The sequence below is a fragment of the Leptosomus discolor genome, chromosome 24 (assembly GCF_034619465.1).
Source record: "Leptosomus discolor isolate bLepDis1 chromosome 24, bLepDis1.hap2, whole genome shotgun sequence".
Lineage (NCBI taxonomy): Eukaryota > Metazoa > Chordata > Aves > Leptosomiformes > Leptosomidae > Leptosomus > Leptosomus discolor.
Window position 1 is genome coordinate 5,917,241 of NC_141414.1, and position 24,646 is coordinate 5,941,886.

The following is a 24,646-nucleotide window of genomic DNA, read 5'->3' on the forward strand; positions in this document are numbered from 1 at the left end:
CCTGCCTTCCCAGTGAGAAAGGCTGGTTAGCAGCCGGTTACCTGGAGTCTGGAAGTTGATGCGCCTCATTTCCACAGGGTCCTTAGGGTGGTGAGGGGCGATTTCAGCGTTGTTCAGGAGGCATTTCGTCCGTGGCTCTGAATCTTTCCGTTTGCTTTTTTTTTTTTTTTGAAAAAAAAAAAAAAGAAATGAAAAAACAGAAAGACAAAGCAGCTTAGCTTATGGGCCTTTTAGTCTTTTCAGCTACTCGGGCCGTGTTCAGACCTGAGCGTAGCTCCCACTGAAATCAGGGTCAGATGCAGCCAAGGATGTAAGTTACATAAAATGCATCAGAAAAGGAATGAGGTTTGGAACGTTTTGTCAGTGCTGTATTTGCTGTGTTTACAACGGCCCAGTAGCCCCTCAGCAGCTTCCAGACAAGTCTGGAAGTTCCCCCTTCTCACAGCAGAAGTACAGGCAGGCAGCAAGGAGCAGCTGAAGTGCTGTGAACTCACACCTCAGCCTCCCTGCACAGACAAGCCTCCACTGAACTCTGCAGAGCTCTGCAAGCAGAAACCTTTCAATTCTGGCCAAGCCATTTTCAGCCTGAAAGAACCAGAGCCAACATAATCATTTGGAAAAGTACAGAATCTCCTGGCCTGTGACCTTGGATGTAAAGTGCTGATATTGCTCTGTTGCCTTGTTTAGGAGCTCTCAGTGCCTGGCTGCAGAGAAGTCAGAGCAGTGGTTTTCAACCTTTTTTGATCTGCAGAACCCTAAAAATCTGGGTTCAAAAAGCAGTGTAGACACATCCTCTCCCATCACAGCTGTGCCTGCTGAGATCTGTCTCACCTCCTTGCCAGAAGCTGAAGCCCGCTCCAACCTGCCAGCTGAGCTGCACATGTAAGTGCTTCCTAATAGACTTTGCTCAAAATGGGTTAGGTTAGCCGAGGCAGTTGTAAAGTCTTTGCTGACCTGGCTCCTTCTCCTTGAAAAGAATTTGGAAGCAAAGCCCAGTGCTGATCTGAAGATGTGATAACCTCTGGCAAGGGAACAGCGACAAGCTGCTGGGAGCAGAGAACGTGTCCCCACACCCTGAGGCTTGCAAACATTGTCCTAGTCCTTCTAGCAAGGCGGCTGTAGAGCTCCTCACCTCTCCTGCCTGGGTTGCACAGAAACCTCTAATAATATGCCTGCAGCAATAGTGGCAATTACTTAGGCAGAGAGGAGGTTATTCAGTACTTTTAGCTGTCTCTTAATGTCATTAATAGCTAGAAGAAGTGGTGCGAGCCCTGCCAGCACTGCATGGGGCAGCATTTTGGAATTACAACACTTTGCAGTTTGGGAGCAGTTTGTTTTTGCCACAGTTCTGAAACCGCTGATAAAAGTTCATTGGCTAAACCCATCGGTTACTTCCAGTGAAAGCTCTCCCAGCCTTGGAAATGGTTTGAAATAGACTCATTTTTGTGGTGATAAACAAACTCTGTCAGAAGCCCCTGGCTGATGGGGCAAGAACAGCTTTCGCAATGGGGCGAGGACAGCTCAGCTGGTGAGATTCTGCTTCCAGTATGCCAGTGGCTCAGGGACAGCCTGTACGGAGCGGCCAGACATGGAGAAAACCCACTTTCACCTCTGACTGCCACACAAATGGGTGTTTCTCTGCTCCATTAACCCAACATTTTATGAGCCGTTTACTGTCACTGCTGCTCAGCTTGAGAAAGGGTCATTATATTTAGGAATGGACAAGCAAGAAAAAGCTTTTTTTGCTTTTTCTGCCCCAATTCAAACATGGTCCCACGCTAGCCTGACACAGGGCTTCTGTTAAGACAGATCTACGGTAGGAACTGTACCAACAAAGCCCCATCACCACAGACAGTAAACGCTGCCTAACACACAGCAACAAAGAACCTAAGTAAATGGCAAATCCGGTGCTCTTACCTGTCTGGCTTGCTGTCCAGGAAAGCAGTAAGTGGAGAGAAGACAAGACAAATGTTCAGGTTAGAAAGGACTTGCAGAGGAAAGGGGAAGCATGTGCTCAGCTCTAATCCCGGTCCCACAGGTGGGAGGTGGGAGCAGCAAAGATTTCCCACTTAGAGCAGCGGTAACGAACACCAACAAAGACCACCTGAGCCCCTGACCCCAGAGCACTTGTTTGTCCAGCAGCCTCATGCTGGGATGCGAGACACACGCCCATGGGCATAAGCAAACACGCCTGTGCAGATGAAAGACGGGGCAGGGTTAAGAGAGCTCCTCCACCCCGGGCGCTAGGTGTGCCAGCTAAGGACGCCCCTGCAGTGCCAGAGCTGCCATCCTGCCCCTTTTCTTGATCTATTTGGCTCAGCGTCTGCTCCCTCTCCTGTCCTCTTTCACTGCTCAGTGTGGCCTAGGTGTGCTCAAGGGGCCCCCATTCTCATCCGTGCACCGTGAGCTGCTCAGAAAGCCAAGGAAAAGGGAGAGATTTCCAGGGATTGTTCCTCCTCTCTCCCGCAGGCTCACATGACACCCCTGCTCTCATCTCCCCACTCCAGCTGAAAACCAGTTTGGAGAACAATGGAGGTCTCTGCTGATCCACAGCACGAAGGTGCCTTCCCTGCATCCCCCCCGCTGTGCACACACACACACACAGAGCACAGAAAGGGGAGCCCAAGGCTGTGGCCGCGAGCAGCTCTTCTGGAGGAGACAGGCAAGAGAACTGACAACTCATTGCACGCATGCCACAACAGACTGTCTGTAAGACAAGCACAGCTTTACTGAGAGTGCCATGGGTTAGACTCTGAAGCACAAGTCCCTGCAACCCACTGCTCATCTCTCTTGTGCCAGTCAGACCCTTCCACTTCAGCAGTTGTGCCTCAGGGCTCCTCTCTCAGGTGCTGGTAGAAGGATTTTCCCTCAGTTGACAACTACAGGACCAAGGAGGAAATTCCCTTTAGGGGCTAGAGCTGGGGACACTCAGAGTGGTCACAGATCTGGGCAAGAAGCATCTCTTACTTTTTGTAGAGCAGAATGGCAATGACAATGCAGATGATGAACACCACGGCCAGGACGGGCCCGATGACCCAGATCAGCCCTTCCTCTCCATCAATGATCGGCTGTGGATCAGGGTTGTCCAGCTGGATGGGGTCAGAGAACGGACTGGCAGCAAAAGTCTGGAAGACATGAAAGATCGTGAGACACAGTTCAGAGATGGAATGGGGACTGAAAACAATGGGCAAGCACACAGTGTTCCACAAGAGACATTGCTGGCAAGGGTGTGAGCTCCCTGCAGCACAAAGCAAATAGTAACAGAGAAAATGCCCTCTTCAACCTACAGAAAAAGCTCTTGTCTGTGAACAACCCTACCACAGGTATCTTCCTCCTCCAACGCTCCAGGCAAGACAGACCATTGAATGAAGCTGTAGACTGCCTTGTGCCTATGGTTCACTTAACCTTGTAGCCAGCAAGGTGCTTTTAGAAAACCAGCCGACTATGCCGCTGTTCTGCCACATCCCTGAGCCCTCTCCACTGCCACAAACACTTTTTTCCAAGCTCTCATGTAACCATCTGGATTTTGACAGTCAGATGGGATTACAGAGAAAGAGGGAAGGATTAAGACAAGAATTAACGCTTAGAAACAGTCTGGTCTGGTGACTAAAAAAACCCCAACCCTTACAATTAAATATAAATTAACAAAATGCAATATGTCTCCTCTGCTCCCTCTGCAGTGAGCTGGGCTCTTGAGGAGAATCAGAGGCACATTCAGACCCACCAGAATCCTAAGTAATGGGCATTGCCCGCTGGTTCTCATGAGTGCTACGATCTCCCCATCCCAGGAAGGATACATTCCCATCTTACACAGAAACCACAGAAACCAAAATGCACAGAGGAGAACTGGCATGGCCTGGTTTGAGAGAAAAGTGTGGGACAGGAGAAGAACAGGAGGTCTGGGCTCTGCGCCCTTGAACTCTCTCAGCCCTTAGCAAGACCGAAATACTGCTACATACTTGGGAGCTGCTGTGAATCCAGGCTGTTGTGAGCGAGTCTGCAGTACCTTGTTCTAAAGCAGAAATTACCACAAGCTGCAGTAATCCGATTGAGAAACCCATTCAGAAGCGTGTCAGCCTAATCCTTTAATATCAAATACACAACTAAATATTTATTTGGGAAAAAAACCTCTGAAAACCCTTAATTTCAAAGAGCTCCTTGCTACAATTCCGTAGGGGGATTTAAAAACAACAAAGTATTAGACTGCTTCCTATTGTACATGTGGGAGGAGGCAGGTAAATATTAAAACAGTTGTTTTTGTAAAGCCAAACACAGCACCACTGAACTCGGCAGAGATGCTGAGTGGGAGAGAGCACATGCAGTTTTCCAGAAAAGAATGCTCCCCTCTCTGCTTGGCAAGGAACTTAGTAATGACCAGGGTGTGTGACACGCTGCTCTCAAAGCAGGATGTCTAAGGTCATTGCTCTGAGGAGCCAAAGGACAGCTTTTACAAGAAATTACTCTTTGTAAAGGTGTCTGACCTAGGGATCTCTGAGCTTAAGTGTTGTCCTGAGTGGATAGTTCAGTACTCCCCATTCTGCACTCAAATCTGGAGCCACAAGCGTAGCAAGCCCTGCCTGTGAAGGCTGGCAAAACGCAGAAGCATTGCACAAATGCCGGCGTCATTGGCCTGTCTGCCTGGACGAGCACGTTCGCTGCATGCAGACACAAGCACAAACAGCTCCAACGGCCACGTGCAAAAGCTCCACAGCTGGACTGGAAGTTCTTTACAAAGAAAAAAACCTCAAGCTCCGTATCTGATGAGAGAGAGTTACAGAGAATGCCAGGAGGGCACCAGGGCTGCTGGCAGCTCACAAGAGAGCAGCCGCTGTCTCGGGTCCATAATGGGGACAGAGGGGCACAAAGGTCTGGAGAGGGCAAGAGAAAGCAGGGAGCACTTACGGCCTCAGGTTCCTGCAGCACTGCCAGGATGAAGATGACATATTTCTGCCCTGGCTCCAGGGCTCTGTTCTCGAAGTTGTCGTAGTGCTTCATGTCCCCCAAGATGAAGTGGGAGGGGAGGGTGCGAAAGCGGGCAGCAATGTAGGGCTTGGGGAAGTCCAGTTGTCGGGAGTGACGCAGACTTCGGCGTCGGAGCCTGGCAATGTCCTGAACGAGCTGGAGGAAGCAAAGGAAAACTGTGAGCCCTGCTGCCTTCAGAACCATCAAGGGAGCAGGAAGGAAGGAGAGCCAAACCATCCCACTCAGGCCTTAGCTACTCAGAATGTGGAGCACAGATACCCCAAAACCACCCTTCCCAGGCTCTCAGGTCACCATCCCATCCATTACAGCTGTTTGCTCTCTCCCTACGGCTGCCTTCAGTTTCACTCACACTCACCTCCTCCAGGTCCATCTCCTCAGGGCTGCCCAAGGGGTTGAGGAACTGTCCTCCTCGGGACTTCCTCAGAGGTACCACCACAATGTAGTAAGCCCTAAGAGTTGGGAACAGTCAGAAGAAACAAAAGGAATTAATCTCCTTCTACAAGGCACAGAAGAAGAGAGCGCACACACTGATGCAGAAGGCTAGGCTTGGCCCAACAGCCCCTGGCCCAACCCAGCAAGCCCCTTATTTTTAATTTAGCACAGTTGATATCGCTGCTCCTGGAACAAGCCTGGATTCAGTGGCAGCGCCATCATGTCTCCTTATTTATTCCCTTTGCATTTCTTTAGCATTCCCTGTCAGCTCTGGGAAGTGGCTCCAAAAGACAACAGTAAAGGCGGCTAAAACTGCAGGGAACACCCCCCCTGCCACTGGAGTACCATGGACTCCTGCCATCAGGGCTGAGCTCCGCAACATGAACTGAGCACCCCACATCTGCAGCTTAACAGAAACCTACTGGACAGGCACAGAGCTCTTCACATCTGGGAGAATCACCACCACGTTGCCATCAGCATCAGGCTTGTGGGTCACCTCTGGCTTCTTTGATAACATGTCAGCAGCGGTCCAGGCTGCAACGTTCTGCTGCAAGCCACCCATGCTATTGCCCCGGTTCATGAGAACGAAGTTGTAGAACGTGCGGGGCTTCAGGTTGGTGATGAGTTTCTTGGTGGTGCGGCCGTCCACATCGACATGCAGCCCGTTGTACTGGATCTGTGGGAGGCGCAGAGGCAGCAGAGTCGTACCGTGAGCAAGGCTGATACTGCTTAAGCAACCAAACTCCTTCTGCCTCCCCACTGCTTCGTTTTCCAGAGAACATGGGGCACTCGGCTCTGCCATGCTCCACCCAGCTCTGACGGAGCTGGAGCAAACACAGGAATGAGGCATTTGAGTGGGGAACTGTCTATCTCTTGCGCCCACTGCAGGGTCCCCAGGCATAAGGCAGATGCAGGCCAAAGCCTTGAGACTTCTCTGGTGAGACAAATTTTTATCTGGAAATGGGAAAACTGGGGTAACTTGCCTAGGGAGGCAATGACTTGGTAACAGAGGTGGGAATGCAACCCAACAGCCCTGATTTTCAGCCCACCTCCTTGATCTAGTGATCAACTATTTCGTGCCCATATCTGAGGCAGGGATCCAGCATTCCTGTCTCTTGTGACGTCTTACTGAACCCATCAGACAAGACTACCAGGGAACGGGGACGAAACACAGTTCTGACTCCTCCATTCCACTTGCCTTGTATGGGGTGGGAGAGTTGTAATTCTCAGGAAACTCCCAGCTCAGAAGGACAGATGTCTTTGTCACCATCTTCACCTTGAAGTTTTTGGGTAAAACTGCTGAGAGAAAAGTGAGGAGGAAGGGGAGAAAGGAGAAGAAAAGGCAGCAGAGGGAAGAAAGAGCAAGAAAGAGAAGGAAGAGAATGTCAGGCACTGGCAAAAGGGCCTGCCAGTGTGGGTCTGGCTGCTGCTGCAGGAATGGAAGGGCTTGCTCCCTCCTCCACACTTTGCTTGAGTTTTGCCAAGGTCCATCTCCCAGTGCTCCCTGTCCCCATGCCTAACCCCAGGGAGGGGTGAGGGAGGGTGCGTGGCTTTGCCCACACACTTATGGGTCTGGGTGGCTGCTGCAGGAACGAGGTGCTGGCTTTCTGAGCATGCTCAGGTAAGGAAACCCATCCCAGGTCACATTTTTGAGTTCGTTTGGTTATTTTTTTGTTTAAATTTCTATTTTCTTTTGGCTGTTTGCAAAAGCTGAAGAAAACGCTCTTCCCACCTGTACAGCGACTGGCCCCCCACTTCAGGTGCCAGTGAAAGAAGGGTGTCCGGACTTAACTTAGAAGAAAGTGGTAAAAGGGACTTACCTGGCACAAGGCAGAAGAGCTGAGGGACTGAGTGTGAAACCAGAGTGCTCTGCATTTACTCACGAGCCTGGCTGAGCCTGGCCTGACCTCTCCAGCTCTCTGCCTCCCGGCACCAGCCCCGGTTACAAGGAGAGAGAGAGGGAGGAGAAACCGGTAAGTCCTACCTTGATCCAGCTGGAACGTCCGATACTGGACGGTCGGGCTGTACGGCCCGGGGCCTTTACTGGTGTGAGCACGGATTTTAACATCATAGGCGGTGTTGGGTTTGAGGCCGTTGAGGGTGTACGAGTTCTCTGGGGAGGGGGGCAGGTCTTTTTCCAGCGGGTTGCCGGGAGAACCGGCTTCCCGGTAGGCCACGGTGTATTTGATGATGGCTCCGTTCCTCTCAGCCAGCACGGGGGGGAGCCAGCCAAACTGGACCGACATGGAAGTGATGTTGCTCGCCTCGAGGATTTGGGGGTAACCCTTGGGGATGTCTTCAGGGGTGGTGAGTTCCTGCACAGCTTCCTCCCCAAAGCCAGCCCGGCTTTTCACGGCCAGCTTGAAAACATACGTGGCGCCCTTGTGGATGCTGGGAGCGGTGTACTTATCCTCCAGGGCCGTGAACTCCAAGGTAGCCAGGGGGTCGACATCCTTGCGGCCAAACTGGAGCCGGTAGCCCATCACCTGGCCTTCTGCATCCAGTGGAGGCTCCCATTTCACCAGAAGAGTGTTCTCCTCTGTCTGGTGCACAGACAGGATGGGCTTCCCTGGGACTGGGAGAGAAGAGAGACACCTTCAGTCATACGTGGGACAGGGCGGCTGGTGAGGAGATGCAGAGACTCTTGAGCTGCAGCAATAGGTTCCTCAAATCAGTGGTAAGGTTTCAGGTGGACTCGGTGTACTTCAGTGTATCCCCCTGTGAACTGAGCAGCTGCCACCCACCCGCTGTACGGGTGGATGGTCTTTATCAGGTTTAGGAAACGAGGTGCACTGCCAACGCGTCAGCAGCAACGTTCTGACATATTTCTGGATTTATCTTTCTCGCTTCTCACTGGACCACGTACTCTCCCACAGCTCGGAAGAAGAAACTCAGGAGTCCTGACTCCCAGCCTCCTCTCCTAATCACCTGAGCACACTGCTTCCCAGGGCAGGGAAGAACGAACACTGGAGGCCTGCAGACTCCCATACTCTCCCTCTCTCTCTCCATTATAAAGCACAACTCATGCAGAAAGAGACTGGAACAGATTGGCTCAGGCTGGGAAGTCCAGAGCAGCTGAGGGTGAAGTAATGAAGGATGGGAAAGGAAGCCTGGGCAGCCCCAGGTCCTGAGCAGCAGGCACAAGGCCAGCTAAGCGAGTCTGGCAGGCATCTGATTGCCCAGTTGGGTACAGAAAGAAGGAAACACACAGATAGTGGAAACAGAGCCCAAAATCGGTGCGAGGCACAGGGTAGGGAGAGTTGCTGCTTACTCTGTGCAGTTTCTCTCCTCTGGAGGAAGGGAAAAGACAGATGAGTGTTGGTGTGTTTTCAGCTAGCTCCCTCCTTAACCTGTCAGTTAGTTCCTCCACATTTGGGGGATATTGCAGGAGCTCAGCAGTGCCGTGCCTCAGTCTAATGAGCCCTGGCACTGCCCGACTGCTAAGCAAGCCCACAGCCACAGTTAAACGACATGTGTAGGCCCAGAGGTTCCTGAAGCTGGAAAAACCAGAGCATTAATTCCAGCAGCTCACGCATCATTTACACTCAACTCCACTATTACAGATCTAATTTCCTTCTCTCCACCTTGGTATTTCTTCTGGTTGAACAGGAGGAGGAGAGAGAACGGAGTTAGGAGAGATCCCGGCCCACTCTTGCAGCACGAGGCCCACCGAGGGTCGGCAGGCTGGAAAGCCATAGTGTGGCTAACAGAGCCAGCAGGGAAGGATGCTGCCCGTGGCAGGGATCCTGGCAGAGTCAAACTGGGGAAACCACTCTCCCTGCTGCACCAAGTGACATCTGAACACAGGGATGAGGGGTTGTCTCTGAAACAAATGCTTTACTCATTTCAAGCTGCCAAAGAACGGCTAGGGAGCAGTGCTGGGACAGCCTCCCTTGGAAATGCCTAAGAAACACATTAAAGAAAAAAAAAATGCCATTACCTTTATGTTTCGGTTTTTATCACAAATGTTACTATAATCAGCTGAGCTTGAAAATATTCATTTTCACAACAAATATTGTTTAGAAGAAAGGTGAGAAGAAAGTGCAGACAAGGAGGGGGCGGGGGGAAGTGTTTTATTTTGCAATTGGTTTGGACACTAAAGGAGAAAATTGGATGTATTACTGTATTTAAATTCAGCCCCTAGCCCTGAATAATAAAGAAAGAAATCTGTCCTCTCAGAAGGTATATTGACTCAACGCTGCGAAGAAGATAAGAATGTTACAGAGCCATTTGAAAGATTTTTTTTTTTTTAAAATAGCTATTTCAAGTTGGGGGAAATTGAGTTTTGGGTAATAGCTGCTGTGCTGGAGAAAACATCCCTCTGTGACTGATCACCTGCACTGCAAATCCTAATGGCGAAAGATGAGGGAGGGTGACGAGGGAGGGTGACAAGAGAGAGTGACAAGGGAGGGAGGCAGAGAAAGGCTCTGGGAGAGAAAAATGGAAAGGGTAGAGAGCCTCGGGAAGAAGGAAACGAGAGGAGAGAACCAGGGAGTTAGTGAGAAGAAACATGGGCAAAGCTGGAGGGGGAAGGAGAAGAGGGCGAGCGAAGGAAAAGGCTTCGGACAGCACACTGACTTCACATGGCATGAGGACAGGAGTCTGGATGATGACACCCAAGCATACCCTGCTGTAACATCTGCAAGAGCTGGTGTCTTGGAAAGCAGCTTTGTTCTCTTGTGTACCATTCTCTTCACTAGGCAGGCGAGGCAAGAGGGGAGAGAAAGGCTGAAATCCTGTTCACTTGTCTGAACACAAGAACATAAAATGAGATGAAGATGTGAGTTAGGGCAGGGGAAAGGCAAGGGCATGGAGGGCAGCCACGGCTCCAGCCCTGTGTGTTCCAGGCCAGGGCTCCTGAGCCCTGTCTGTCCTGTGCACTCTGCTGAGTGCCTGTGCTGCCTCCTGAGCCTGAGCAGAGGTTTCCAGGTTAATTATGTAGTGCTGACCAAAGGCCTTCGATCCCTGCAGAGGCAGAGAGCAATGTTCTTCCAGAAACAAGGGATGACGCCAGCTTATGCAGCTGCTACAGGCAGGGTGAAGATGCCTGCCCCCAAACTAAGAAGAAAATAAACAGATAGCCAGGGTTGGGAAGTTAGTAGACAAAGAAAAGAAATTAAAAGGGGAGAAAGCCATCATCTGACAGCAGGAGCAAAAGAAAGAGCATGAGCAAAACGGGGTGAGAGAAGGTAACGGCAGCGCAACAAGAGATGGGCTGGGTCAGGGACAACTCCAGGTCTAGACACTGTAGTCTCCCTCCGCTGCACGAAACCCTTCCCCATCCTGCAGAGCAGTAGTTTAGCCGCAAGAGCAGAAACCACAGGAATGCAGACGCTGAGGTGGAGCGTGTACCTCTCCTTTCTGCCTGCAGCACAGCTGTTTGGAGGAGCACGGGACACCCTACTGCTCTTTGTCATTCCTCTGCTTAGTTCTGCCATCCTAGCTTGGCACCACATCCTCTGTACTGAGGCTGACAGATACTTTGTCACGAAGAATAGGTCAAAGGGAGGAAGGAATCAGGGTGGTATGTGCAGACAGAGCCCAGGTCCCAGAAATGCTAGTGAGGAAAGGTCAATACTGTCAGTACTTTTCCCTCTACTAGTCCTGAGCAAAGAGGGCACATATATTCAGACACGATACCAGCAGAAGAGAAGAGTGGGCAGTATAAGCCACCACTGTCTTCCTGCTGCTTTTCAGATCTTTGCAAGTCAAAACCATGACAGCAGACCTCTGGCTCCCCTGTTCCCCAGGGTTCCTGCCAGCCATCAAAGCTACACAGTCTCTCCACAGTGTCAGACCAGGCAGGGATTCTCTTTACTTCTGGTGCATGGAATTTACAGCACAAGAGATTACAGGCAATGAATTCATCCTCTGTTGCATTTCTGGGTGTATCTGGGCTTTCTGCAGCACTGGACAGAAAATATGTCATTTAGTGAGGCTACATGTGAGGAATGAAGTGGTTTCCGCATTACTAGAAATAATTTTGTCTTCGGGGCGGCATGGCGTTTGTTCCAAGTCTGCCCTTCATGAAGGGAGCGGGATGAAAAAAGCCGAGTCTGGAGAAAGAGCTTCTCAGCTTTAGGAAACTGGTGAATCCCAGCGGTTCAGGAAAAGACTCTCACCTGCACCCTTCGTGGTGACCACTTTCGGTTTGCTGCGAGCACCATCTCCCTTCATGGTGTAGGCGGCTACAGTGATGGAATACGCCGTCTCAGGCTGGAGCCCAGCAATGATCATTTCCTGTTTGCAAGATTCCAAAGGAAAATCACGTAAATATTCAGGTACATACCTGCGGGTAGATCTCCCTGCAGGAGTCTCAGCCCTTTTCTAGCATGCAGGAACATTCCCTGAATCTGACACCACGAGACACTCTCGGGCAACTGGGTAGATGTGGCAATTGGCAGGAGGACGAGAGCCACGTTCCCTTAGCGAGAGGCACGCACACCCTGGCTGCAAACAGTCCTTCTGTAAACACAGCATGTCTCTGCAGGGCCCTGGTTCAATGTGTTCTCTTCCAGATCTACCTCTCGCACATTCCCTACCTCAACACAAACTGCTTCAGCCACCAAAACGCTGTTGCGCTCTTCAAAGAGTTCCTCTTCACTATGCAGTCTCAGAGGAGGTCTCAGCGGTTTCAGGGAGATTACATTTTTTTCGCCATTACCCCCCTCCCCTCTCTCCTCAGAGATATTTTTTAATGCCTTCATAATATTAAAGGGATTGCTTTAACGCAAAGTGCAGGACGACATTTTCTGCTTGCACGCTAAAGCTCCCTGCTAAATCCCCAACACCCTTCTTCCTCCATCCTCTATCAGCCTCACCACACCTGGCTCCCAAGAGCTTTTGTTAGAAGACTGGCCTCAAGAAGAGCCCTTCCCCAGGAAGTATTCAGCCCTTCAAAGGGCTGTGTTGTAAAGGAATACCCGTGCTAAATCAAACAGGATGAGTGCATATGCAGCAGGGTTTTCTCCAAGGCCCTGAAAAGGAGGGAGATGTGAATGTTGTGCATGTTTTACGGTCTTCCTCTCCCCTCACCCCCCCTGCCCCTTTTTGCTTTCAATATTAATCTCAGGGCAGCACTCAGGAAGAATTTGCTCGTCCTCAAAATATCTGTATTGCCCGCAAAGCTGAGCAGGGAGTAGAACAGCAGAACGTCAAAGCAGCAGGATTTTGAACCAGTTTGGAAGCCATTAGCTACAGAGACAGGTCTGTCTTCTAGAAGTCAAGAAACCTGTTCTGCTTTCACATTTGCCACCGAGTTTTATTAAGATTTTAGCTACGAGGCTTTGCCTTCCACGTGACTCAGTTTCTCCATCTGTAAAAGAAAGGCCCCTCGCTTTTGCAGGGCACTTGGCGATCTCTACGACACATGAATACGTTCAATTTAGTAGTGCGTTATCTTGGGATCCTGCCATTCCAGGAAGGAAATGCTTTCTCCTACTGCTTTGTAGCTGCAAGATCATGAAAAATGTTTAGCATTTTAGCAGAAGTAGCAAATGCCAAACAGCCAAGCTGACTTTTAAGGTCTACTTAAAAGTTAAAAGCACCAATAGCGATTCAGTGCTTTGTATCACCAAGAATCTTGGCCCTTTAAAGGCACAAAGCATTTGTCCCTCTCTGACAGGTTAGGACTTACAGGGCTTTGAACACCCAATGCTTTTCAGCCCAACTATGTTTTTCAGACACAAGCCAGAGGCGTTTGCAGCCCAGCCCATCTTTAAGCATACGTTCAAGGTAGCCCCAAATTCAACATCCCATCTGCTTCCCCATGGAGGAGCAGCAGACTCCTCTTTCCTTCAGAGCCGAGGGGAAAACCCTGCAGTACTGCTGCGTGCTGACGAACTACACAATCACACAGGGTTGCAGAGCAGAGTGAACAGGGGAGGGACAATGCATGGGAACACCAACAACAGGCTTTAAAACAGGCACACTGGCACCGCAAAAAAATAAAGGAAAAGGAAAATATCACACCACAACAGGAAGTGGGAGAAGGGAAGGGACAGAACCAGGATGGGAGGATTTTACTTTTTACTTACGTATTCAGCAGTGTCATCTGTTTCCCACTGGGCAGAGAACAAGAGAGGTTTTGCACATGAGAATACAAGAGGGGAAAGAAGGGAAAGACAGAGACACAGCATGAGGAAGGAGTCCCTGAGCAAGCAGCCACACAAGGTCAGAAGTTACCAGGCCAGCATGAAGGAAGAAGTAGAGTGGGAGAAATTAGTAGATTCCACTGTGGCCTTTGCCTGTCTTAAAAGACTTCCCAGACACAGGGAGGATGGATGGTATTTAGTTCAGTGCTGGGACAGCAGTTCGTACTCTTCCACAATAGCTATTGTCTGGGAGTGCAAATGAACTGCAGAAAGACAACATACACCTTGTCATAGAGACACTCATCTACTTTCTCCAGCGTTATGTTGCTTGGGATGAGACAAGGCAGCTGGAGAACCCACCCCTCAAACCTTCCGCAAGAGAAGATAAGATTGGAGCAGGAGGCGAGTCCTCACCTGGGCGTCAGCCAGCATGATATCCTTGATCTGGGGCAGCCCCCTGGCCTCTCCGTTCTCCATGCGGACATAGTGGACCTGGTAGCCGCGAATCTGGCCATGCTGGCGGTTCTGGACTGGAGATCGCCAGAACACTTGGATGGCAGTTGAGTTCAGGACCTCCACCTCCACTTTCCGAGGCGGCGCACTGGGTACTGCGAGGAAGGGAAGGAAGGGGTAAGAGTCACTTGGGGATTTCTACCTGGAGCCTGTCACTTCACCTACGGGGCGGACACGCACTGAATCTACAGCCCTGAATGGTGGGGGAGACTGAACAGTCAAACTAGGTATCCCATCACCTGCCATGGCCTTTGTTCAGTGGAACAGGGAAGCAGTTCTGCAAGATCTAATCTGCACGGCTTGGAGATATGCATGGAAACAGGTCCATCTCACAGTCCAGCCATTCTGCCACGGGCTCCTTTGTCCCCAGTTTGCTCAGATGGAAGAAACCATACAGTTCAAGATCACATTCTGAGGGCAATGCTAATTTCTAATGAGCCACAAAAGCTCTGGTCCTGCCTGTTGGATGTTAGAGTGGAGAGGATGTAGAGGGCGATTTGCCCTTGGAGTTCCCTTGTCTCCCAGGCAGGGCAGGTGGGGTGGTGGTTACAGCCACTGCATAATCTCAAGACAGGAAACAAGAGATGTTTCAGATGGTATTAGGGCTGAATTTTTGGAAATAATAGTAATACAGGGCTTCATCTGCAAGAAAACCGGACTTTCTCTGAGCAAGGTATCCTATCCATTCGGATGTGAGGAGACGCTCAGGGAGATGGGAGCCACACTGGGGACAAACCTGTTGCTTTTTTAAAAATTCTTTTTATTTGGGATGGAGGAGGAAAGCCTGAGAAGTTTGGAGTTTACTTATGTTATTTACTTGATCTATGTTATTTGAGAGTCCTACCTCCCCCTCACAGTGAGGGTGCTCTCCCTTCATGCACACATTCACATTTTTTCCTGGTTTTATTTTACTGTAGAAATACCAGGGAAATTCAAGTCTTGTTGTTCCTGTTTGTGCTAGAAGTCCCTGAGCTGAGCCACTGAACTGGAGTCTAAACTGCTCGTCACTGATGGTTTTTTTAAACTTTAACAGAGATTCTTCCTTCCAAAACTTTGAATTAAAGAGGAGCTACTAACAAGGAACGTGTGGGAAGAACTCTTAATATTTTAAAACAGTTTCTGGCAGCAACAGTCTCCTCTTCTCTGATTTAATTTCCTTGCTGCCTCAGCTGCTTCCTTGCTCAGCAAGGGCATCTTTTCAGGAAAAGTGGTGCAGTCCAGGCTCAGAGGCTTGATATCAAAAAACCCCCCAGAAATTCAAAAAACCCACCCTAAAGCAGGGAAGGACCACCCTGCAGACCCCAGTTCTCAGAGGGGCTTGGGGAGACGGCAGCGAAGGATGCTGCACGTTGGACTGGAGGCTGCGTTGAGGCCCCGTTCAGGCTTTGGTCTTGCACCACACGAGCCACAAGAAAGGACTCGACGTGTCCTGCCCAGCGTGGGAAAAGCCCACGCCAGGAACATGTATTCACCAGGGGACTCAGGAGAAAACCAGAAAAAGTGCAATTACCATCTTCATCTGTCCGGACGATAACCGGCGAGCTCTCCGGGCCCGGCCCCACCTCCGTATGAGCCACGACAGTGATGCGATACTCTGTCCACTTCTCCAGGGACTCCAGTAGGATCTGACTGGTGGTTGGGGGGATATCATTCACCTCCTTAAGCTCCGTGTCCTCAGAGTCCAGCGCTCGATAGTAGACGCTGTAGCCAGCCAGGATGCCATTTTGGCTTTCAGCCGGAGGCGGCCGCCAACTTACCAGAATGGCGGTGGATCTGGTGCTGACGCATTTTACGTCTTGAGGGGGGGCAGACGGTTCTACGAGGGGGGAAAATTCAGGAGGGAAAGGGAAGAAGGGGGAAAAAACAAAAGATGGGAAAGATAAAAGAAAAAAAAAAGGAAAATGATAACAAAAAAATCTAAAATAAAACGTACAAAAATTTGGTTTAGGAAGATAAAATTAAAAAAGAAGAGAGCTTTTTGTTGTTGTCTTTTTTTTTTTTTTTTAAATGAAAAGAAAAAAAAGCCAACAGAAATGCAATGGGACATCAAAACTGAGATGTTATAAAGCAAAGGACTAAAACAGCAAGCGGGCTAGCCAAGAGGGGTCCTGCCGCTTCTACTAAGTGTAGCTGGCACAAAACTAAGCACCCAGCTTTACCCTATAAAAGACCTTTCCTTTCGCTCCCTGTTTTCCAGCTCTCTGGCAAACCCTGCCCTGGCTGGTAAAGCACTTGTTTCCAAACAGCAGTCTCTGGGATCTTGAATTTCTTTGAAGGGATCTGTGAAAAGTAAGTAAGAAAAGCAAATCTTTTGCCAGGAGGCTTAAAATTTAAGAGTCTGTACCTCCAGACGGAAGTTATTAGTGGTCCACAGACTGAAGGAGCTGCAAAATCATGGTGGTAAAGCCCAAATATTGCCAAGCAATGAGCCCACAATACGTTTAGATAGGAGGATTTTAGAGAAAAGACTTGCAAAAGAGCAAGACAGAAGGTTTGAGAAGGTATTCAGTTACCCAGTGGGGTTTTGAGAGGTGGCAGCAGGTCTAACTCCTGTTGCACTCTCTGCCTGAACTATGTCAAGGTATTTCTGAAAGCCCCAGGAGGACACCTTTGGAAACGTGGCCCTACGCAGCCGCACGTTCTCACGGTGGCAGCAGTCAACTGTCTAAGAGCTGGTTTTCAAGAGATGGGGAAGGTGTAAACCACAGCTTTCTAGTGCGGGGCGGCTCACTTCAGTGTTTTGTGAACTGCAGTAGGTAATTTTTAGCACATTCTGCTCAGCAGGACACTGACACCAGCTCCGTCAGGCACTATGTGCCGGGGCACACACTGCCATGCCTTGGCCGTGCCCTGGGAGAACGGCAAGAAACACAGGTTTGCTGACGGAGATGACACGGGTCTGAGACCTCGGCGAAATCCGGACAGAGCCTGCCACTCCTGTACCCCAACTGTAACCTGGTCACTTTGGGAAATCTTAGACCAGACTTCTTTCAATCACTAATTACAATCAATGAGCCCAGGTAAGCAGAGAGAGTGACAAATTTTCAAGGCATCTCTGCAAATCTACTCTCACGCGATACAGTCATACTGCAATAAATAGCTCTTAACTCGCTGCAGACACTGCCAGAAACTGGGGTGTCCTCACAAGCCCCCAGAGCATCACCTGCAAGAAGCACAGGAGTGGATAAATGCTGGTCGCCATTTCTCATTTCTCTGCTGCTTTTTAATCAACAAAAAGCTCTTTTACTGAGGAATGATTTTTTTCTAACGTCTTACTCCCATCCCTGAGTCACAAACAGATGCTCAGGCCCAGCTTGCCTTGAGGACTCTGCTAAATCACGTCACACTTTGCCCAGTTTGCGCTGGAGTGAAAGCCTCATGCTTTGCATATGCCTGCATTAAACTGAACTAAGTGGGTTTTACAGAAAGGGTTAAGATAGTCCTTACACTGCAGTGCTGAGCATTCTGTCCAGTAGGACATTTTAGGTGTTGTCCTCCTACTTTCATGCTTTATTGCTACCTTTTGGTTGTATTTTAAGTGTCAGAAGGAAACCCTTATCCTCAGAAATCCCACTGCAGAGGGTGACGATCCCCAGCCATGGCTAGCCACGCAAAATAATACAAAATATGTCAAACAAACAAAACCAAAAGGAACAAACTGGAAAATAAAATATAAATCAAGCCAGTAATTTGAAACAAAAAAACATCAGAAAGGAAATCATAATAATAAAATAATACTGATATAAAAAGTGACTCCTTCCAGAACATTCCCAGTCTGTTTACCTACCTTCCACGCTTCAACTGCTAACTTATAAGACTTTCTTACGAGAGAACAAGAGAAACTGAGCTACAAGGCCAGACCAAGCTCCTGGTGGGTTTCTGCACATGACTGGCTTTTAAAATGCCACCTTGCCCCACTGCTAGCTCCCCGGACTGAACTACTCCCCGCTCTGCCAGCAGAACCCTAGCTATTGCAGTCAGGGCAATTTTGGACCCCAATCCATTCTCTTTGCTACCTGCACAGAGACCAGAAAGGGCGGCAGAGTCCCACTGACAGCTTTCCTTCCCCCTGTAGCTCTCTCCATCTGCTGTGATCGATGCAGCACCAACATCTCCAGAATGGAGGTGCGCTGCTCCTTCCCACACCCCCGAAGCAACTCAAGTCCCTTTCAGGGTACGGAGGAGAAGACTCAACCCTCTTCCAGTGCCTGCCATGATGCTGTTTGCTTCTTTTTTCTCCCCATCAGGGGCTGGTAGAACTAAAAGCCACCTTTCCTGCTTAGCAGTCCAGCCAAAGCCACCACAGCTGAGAAACCCACTGCAGAGAGGGTCTGACCTGACCTACCCTTTCCATCCTGAACCTCATTATGAAAGCCCCAGTAAGCAGAGCCGGAGCTCCAGCTGGCACTTGGGTTCACTGTTTGCACTGGCAGCTGCTGCGCGTGGTCACGCTCGCTTGCTCACTCACCCTCTACGCTCCAGCACAGGGACCTACTCAGAGGCCCTGGAGTGAGGCCTCCTTTTGGGATGGTTTGCACTTTCTTTGGTCAAAAAAGGCGGGGTGGGTGGGTGATGGGGGGAGAAGGCCCAGATCCCACCCGGACCCCCTCCCCATCACTCTCATCGACTACAGCACCTGGATGAAAACAGCCACCAAGTGCTGGCTGGCCATACTGGAGACGCATCTGGGGAAATCATGGCACTGTGAGTTTCCTTCACAATCCAGCCCAACCTGTGTGACCCTGGAGACGTGCGTGCGCGCGTGGGGACAGCATCGAGAAGGCGGGAGCTGTATGCAGGAGGCGAAGTACCGCAGCCCGAAGCGGAGGCTGTGAGCTCACCTCTGCAACAAGCCCCTTTGCTGGAAAGGGAGCCGCAGCACAGGCAAGAGCTCCCCAGCGAGGAGATCATCACCGTGGTCTGCTGGCCTCTGTTTTTACCAGGCAGACAGCTCTTTGGGAACCCGTCCCCGCCCTCCCACGGGCTCCAGGACACACGTGAGTGTGTGCAGATCCACGCAGGTGTGTGTCAGCCTGCAGCAACAGGGTGGACTGTATTTGTGAATGCGCTTGAGACCAGCCAGTACTCACCTGAACTGCATCTTTTACATGCTTTAAAGTTGACTGTCCAAGCCACAAGAATGACCCTTACTGATCTTGTACAATACGATGTTTTTTAACCCTTTAGGTACCATAGACTTTGCATAAGTTTTGTTCACTTCATATACTGTGAGGAAGGGGGAAGGGGAAGGAGAGCAGAGCTAATGGGTGGGGGAAAACATCCTTTCTCAGGAAGGAACAGAGGGTAAGAAAGCCCCGTTGTTCCTCTACACCTGCACATGCAGCCTCACAGCACCCACCCTGCCACCCCTGTCTGTTGATGCGTGCTTTGCACTCTGAAATTTCTGAGTAGCAGAGTTGCCAAGGAGCCCTGGGAAGGTCATGGCTAGTTAGAAAGGGAAAAACAGCTTTCTCCAACCGTAAGATTCTGTTATTTTTACAATCTATGTCTCTGGTACTTGAAGAGTTAAAACCCAGCTACTTCAAGAAGAAAAAGATACTTTACCTTTAGTTTAATGGATTTTACTTTGGTTATGATGCTCAGGAGGAGCCACCCTGACAGGGAGGTGGAGGGTGTTGTGCAGAAAGGTGTGCAATGCAGGGAGGGCTGCGGCATGCAGGCACATGCTTGCCAGCTGAGCTAGGAGGGGAAGAGCACCGAACGCCTCGGCAGGCTGCAGGAGGATGAAGGAGGCTTTGCCGTTTCAGAGACAAGATGCCATCGTGGTGTGAAACCGCCCAGCAAGAGACAGACAGACAGAGAGCAGGGAGCTGGTTTCGCTGGGCTGCGAGAGCATGCAGGCAGGCAAGCAGACAGCAGAAGAGAAAAGAAAGAAGAGCCATGGAGCGGGCCAAGGAGGAGCTGAACAGAAAAGGAGCTGCAGAGGGAAGACATAAAAGCCTGTCCCGAGCCAGAAGGTCTGTGAGCCGAAGGATGTCGCCCGGACCAGGGAGAATTGACTCGTTCCTCCAACAGCCAGCCAGGAAAAAATGTTTCACCGTGTTACAGGACACTGACAGCTCCCAGCTAATGTTCTTAAGAGCGTTAAATTAATGAAACTATCCCTATGAAAGCTGAGCTACAGAGAAATAAACCAGGCCTCATTCTGGGCAGGTGCCAAGTCAGAAAAAGCCCCAAAGCCTTCCCCTTTCCCAGATCCCCTTCTCTTCACCCTTTAGGGAAAAATTTTCAGCATCACTAAGCCCTACTGTCATCAGCTCCCACACCTCTCTTCCAGTCTGTTTTTATAGAACCAGCAAGTACAAATCCCAGACCCTCTTTTCCTCCCATCCCCACAAATCTCAAGGAGAGAAACCCCTTGGAAAACAGAAGCAGAGTGTAAGTTTGACACTTATTTTTCAGGTCCTTTCAGTTCATTTTCCCCCACCCCACAGTGACGCTCCCTCTGACAGTACCATACTGGGATCAGAACCAGCAGATTTGCAGCAGAGTCAGGAAAGGACTTTCTTTTGATACGTAGAGAGAGTAATAAAGAAAAAAAAAAAAGGGAAAAAAGGGGAAAAAACATTTGAAGGAAAGAAGAAAACAAAGTATCTTTGAATGGACTGGAGGCCTGAGAAAGCCTCACTAAGGAATTCTGTCTATGCAGAAACAGACTCCCCTCTCCTCCCACTCCTGGGGGGAGAGAAAGAGAAGGAGAGAGACAGGGGAAGAGAGAAAGGGAGAGACAGCAGGACGTGACAATTAAAACAGAAAGATGGGGCAGGCGCCCAGCCGAGAGCCCACTGCTCTCCCTTGTTAAGGACTCTGAGAGATGGGAGCAGGCGCTCACTCTCCTCACACTGGTGACCAGAGCCATTTCTGAGTTAGTTCTGCTCCCGGCTACTCCAAACTGCAGCGGAGTGATTTAGTAGAGATGAGAGGAGACAGAAAACACAAAGAACAGCTGCCACAGCCACTCATGCAGTGAAAAAAACACCTCATTTAAAAGCAAAGATCTGTGAAAAGCCCAGGTTGAAATATTGCCATCCAGGGTTATTGTCCCCAGGGCAACAGCGAAGGGAGACAATCCATTAAACTAAAACCAGCACATTTTGGTTGCATACGCTCCATCCTGGTGTCATTAATATCCCTCCCCACAGCCTCCACATGACTCTTCTCTCTCCTGCTCTGCTGGAGCCCAAATGGGACCGTTCCCAGCTCTTGCTGGGCCAGCAGGCCTTCCTCCCCGCGGCTACGAAGTCGCTCATGGAAAAAGAGCAGGAGGATTGCTTCCCCAAAGGCTGGTGGAAATATTGGGACTTTCGATTAATCACCTTCCCATCTCCTCTTCCTCCCAATTCCCCGAGTCTCCCTTGCTCCATTGCTTGTGCCCCCCTTCCAGACAGCTGCTGCTCGGTTTCTGCTGGTGGACAGGCGAGGTGGGGTGCTGTCCTCCCTGAGCATGCTCAGCACCAAGGGCCAGCACGGCCCATCCACGAGCTCTTCACTGCTCCCCACCCCACCAGGTGGATGGTGCTATCTGGCCCTCCATCACCCCCCCCCCCCCCCCCTCAAAGCATGCACCAGCTCCGCTCTTCGTTCACATCTCAGCTACCTGGGGCAGCAAAGGGAAAAGGCAGCAGGTCCCAAAGGTGACACCCCCACCCCCCCACCCCCCCCCACCGCCCCCCTCCCTGCAGGGGAACCCCAGAAACGCCGCAGCACCGCAAACGTCCGCCCCACAGCTCCGTACCCCTGTGCCCACCATCTCTGGCTCCCTGACTGTCTTCCCCTCAGAGAAGGGTGGGAAAAGGAGAGACACCTACTAGACTGCAAGGTGCGCTCTCTGACCTCCGGGGTGAAGGCCCCCAGGCCCAGAGCCGAGCGGGCGGCCAGCCGGAAGACATACTCAGTGTTGGGCTTCAGGCCTTCCACAGTGAAGGAGGTCGTTGGCTCGAAGTTCTTCGGCACCTGAGATGGGCGAGCGGGAAGAAAAAAATAAAAACAAACAAAAAAGGAGCAGAGGCGAGCCCTGCCGAGAGACACCTGCCCTACTCCCCTCTCTCAGCCACCTCGGGGGACGGAGGGCCGGGATGCTCCTCAGGGCCCCAACCCTCTGCGCTCCTCCTGTCCAGACTCACCTCCCTGCCATGGTCTCCTTCCTTATAGAGGAGCTCATACTTCACTATGATCTCCTGGCGGGGAGGGCTCCACGACAACACGATGCTTGTCTCTGTCTTGGCTTCTGCTCGGAAGTTCATCGGCTGCCCAGGAACTGATACAGAGAAGAAGCCGATGGGGCAAAGGAGGCAAGATGAGAGACAGGAGAAACCACATTAACTTGGCTAATCAGAAAAACCCTACCCTGCTTTCTTCAAGGCCTGTGTGTGAAGAGCACATCATCAGCAAAATGCCACGCTGCAGAGTGGGCAGGCCTTTCCTTTAAAGTAGTGGAGGGTTAAATCCCACCACAGCACTCGAGCACGTCCAGCACTTGAGACAGAAGAGTCCTACTGGATCATATGCCTCCTTATGGCAATGCAGAATACAGCCTTTCCCGCTAATCCCCAGTATCAAAAGATTGTGGAAGTGGGAAGCCCATGAGCAGTCCGTTGAGGATGCAGGGTTTCCTCGTCAGCACCCCATACCACAAGCAAAGCACCTGAAAGCATGCTGGGTGACAACCTGTGATAAAACATCTTTTGTTCTCAGTTCAACACATCTGCTGTGACAATTAGGGCTTTGTTTTGCTCCCCTTTTAGAAAAAGGCAAAATAAGGCTCGTTCCCCGCTCGTCTCTCAGAAGGCAGTTTCTGGGTACTTTAAGAAGAGTTAAGCTTTACCGCTGCCTGGGCAGTGAGTGTTTTTAGGTTTGTTAAAGACATTTAGAACCTGAAAGCAAGAAGATAACCCACTTTGAAATATGGCACAGCAGAAATGGATTCTCTTTGCGTAATTGCTGGCCCCACTCATTTAAGCAACAACCTTTCTGAGAAAAAAACAGATCAGAAATCATGCACCAGGCTCCCCGGCTCCAGCCACTGGACCAAGCTTCCTCCCAGGTTACTTCTATTTTAACCAAACTGAATCAATACAGGAAAAAGTGTTCTGGTGACACAGCAGCCACAGCTGGTTAATGCTAGAAGCCAACACCTCTCCCTCCTGCAGCCCAGGGCATCCAAGGCTAGCGATACCCGTGCTCACCTCCTTGCTGCGTCTTAACCTGGATGGGGTCAGAAAGAGGTCCATCTCCCACGGAGGTGAAGGCCAGGACCCGGACTGTGTAGGTTTCGTCCTCGAGAAGGCTGCCCACTGTGGTCAGGAGGCTGTCGTCCACGTTGTGCTTCTGCCAGTTGCTGACGGGCTGATCAGGCTCCATGGTATAATATACACGATAGCCACGGATCTGTCCATTGGGCTCCACCGGTTCCTCCCACTGGATGATCATGGTGGTGCTGCTCAGCATTCGCCCCTGCACATTACGGGGGGCACTGGCAGGAGCTTGCTCGCCAGTGCGAGTGACCACTGACTCGCTGGGAGGCCCCTGCCCAATGCTGTTGACTGCAGAGACCCAGATCTCGTACTCAGAGTTGGGGCTGAGACCCCCAATACTGTAGCGTGTGGTGGTGATGTCCTCTTTGATCTGATACGGTCCATCCTGGCTTTTAGACTTGTATTCAATGACATAGTAGGACACAGGGTCTGGATTTCCAGAGTCCCAGGTGATGGTGATACTCGTTGCTGTTGTCTCTGTCACCACTGGCGTCCCAGGAGCCTTGGGGAGTGCTGAGAATCAGGAAGAACAGACATTTAAAAAAAATCCACATACGCTGAAATGGTGCCTAATTGGGCTAGTTAGGGCTGTAGGAGCCAGAGGCACAGTACCAATCACAGCGCGGCAGTTCAGTAAAGTGCTGCTGAAATATTATGAACCTAGTTATACACTCTATTATCCTCCTTAAACTGCTCCATCAAAAGGAAAAGTGTTCAGCTAAACATCTGGAATCATTAGCACAGACTTCAGCTGCACATCCGCCGGCTCACATGGCAGTAAGGAAAAGCAGTTCTGCAGGAGCTCCTTCCGAGCACGTAATCAGGTCTTCTGCAACAGCGCTGGCAGCCCGGCTCCGGCACTGCTGAATCTCTCCTCGTTTAGCGTGCAGGTAACGGTATACTGCGGACTGTGTTCTCCAGAATGAAAAAGCTATAAATACTTGGAGTGCTTCCTCTCAAGCCACAAATGTGTGTTAATATTCATCTCCTCTGTCCCTCATCCAGAAGACTACCTTTGGAGCTTGCTGGAGACTGCACGCTAAATGTCAGACACCTTTAACAGCAAGCTTTACGTCCTTTCCTCACTACACACTTTAGACCCTTTCCAACCTCATCTTCTCTAGACTTGAGCACCTCTAAAGCTCTAACTTCTCCTTTCATCTTGTGACAGGGAAAGACTGAGGATGCTTACATGCAGGAACATAAGGGGGTATAGAATACAAATAAAATGACAAAAGGCAGAAGGTACCAGCAGGGCAAGATTCCCCATCTGAGGAGACAGGATAGATGGAAGCAGAAGCAACGTATCTTACACAGCAGCTTTTCAAACTGATAGTATAAGAGAGGGAA

General features: G+C 50.4%; 1 protein-coding gene across 1 annotated transcript in view; it reads right to left on the minus strand.

Annotated features, from left to right (window-relative positions):
* PTPRS (protein tyrosine phosphatase receptor type S) overlaps nt 1-24,646 on the minus strand; it is an 83,710-nt gene that overhangs the window by 20,213 nt on the left and 38,851 nt on the right. Inside the window, exons 11-25 of the mRNA XM_086477752.1 lie at nt 23,228-23,809; nt 22,166-22,299; nt 21,851-21,995; nt 15,532-15,837; nt 13,923-14,116; nt 13,452-13,478; nt 11,538-11,655; nt 7,400-7,990; nt 6,614-6,711; nt 5,838-6,091; nt 5,339-5,432; nt 4,903-5,118; nt 2,968-3,125; nt 1,918-1,929; nt 42-154 (exon numbers count right to left, since the gene is read on the minus strand). Coding sequence (XP_086333878.1) covers nt 42-154; nt 1,918-1,929; nt 2,968-3,125; nt 4,903-5,118; nt 5,339-5,432; nt 5,838-6,091; nt 6,614-6,711; nt 7,400-7,990; nt 11,538-11,655; nt 13,452-13,478; nt 13,923-14,116; nt 15,532-15,837; nt 21,851-21,995; nt 22,166-22,299; nt 23,228-23,809 — 3,042 coding nt within the window. The remainder of the gene's footprint in view (nt 1-41; nt 155-1,917; nt 1,930-2,967; nt 3,126-4,902; nt 5,119-5,338; nt 5,433-5,837; nt 6,092-6,613; nt 6,712-7,399; nt 7,991-11,537; nt 11,656-13,451; nt 13,479-13,922; nt 14,117-15,531; nt 15,838-21,850; nt 21,996-22,165; nt 22,300-23,227; nt 23,810-24,646) is intronic.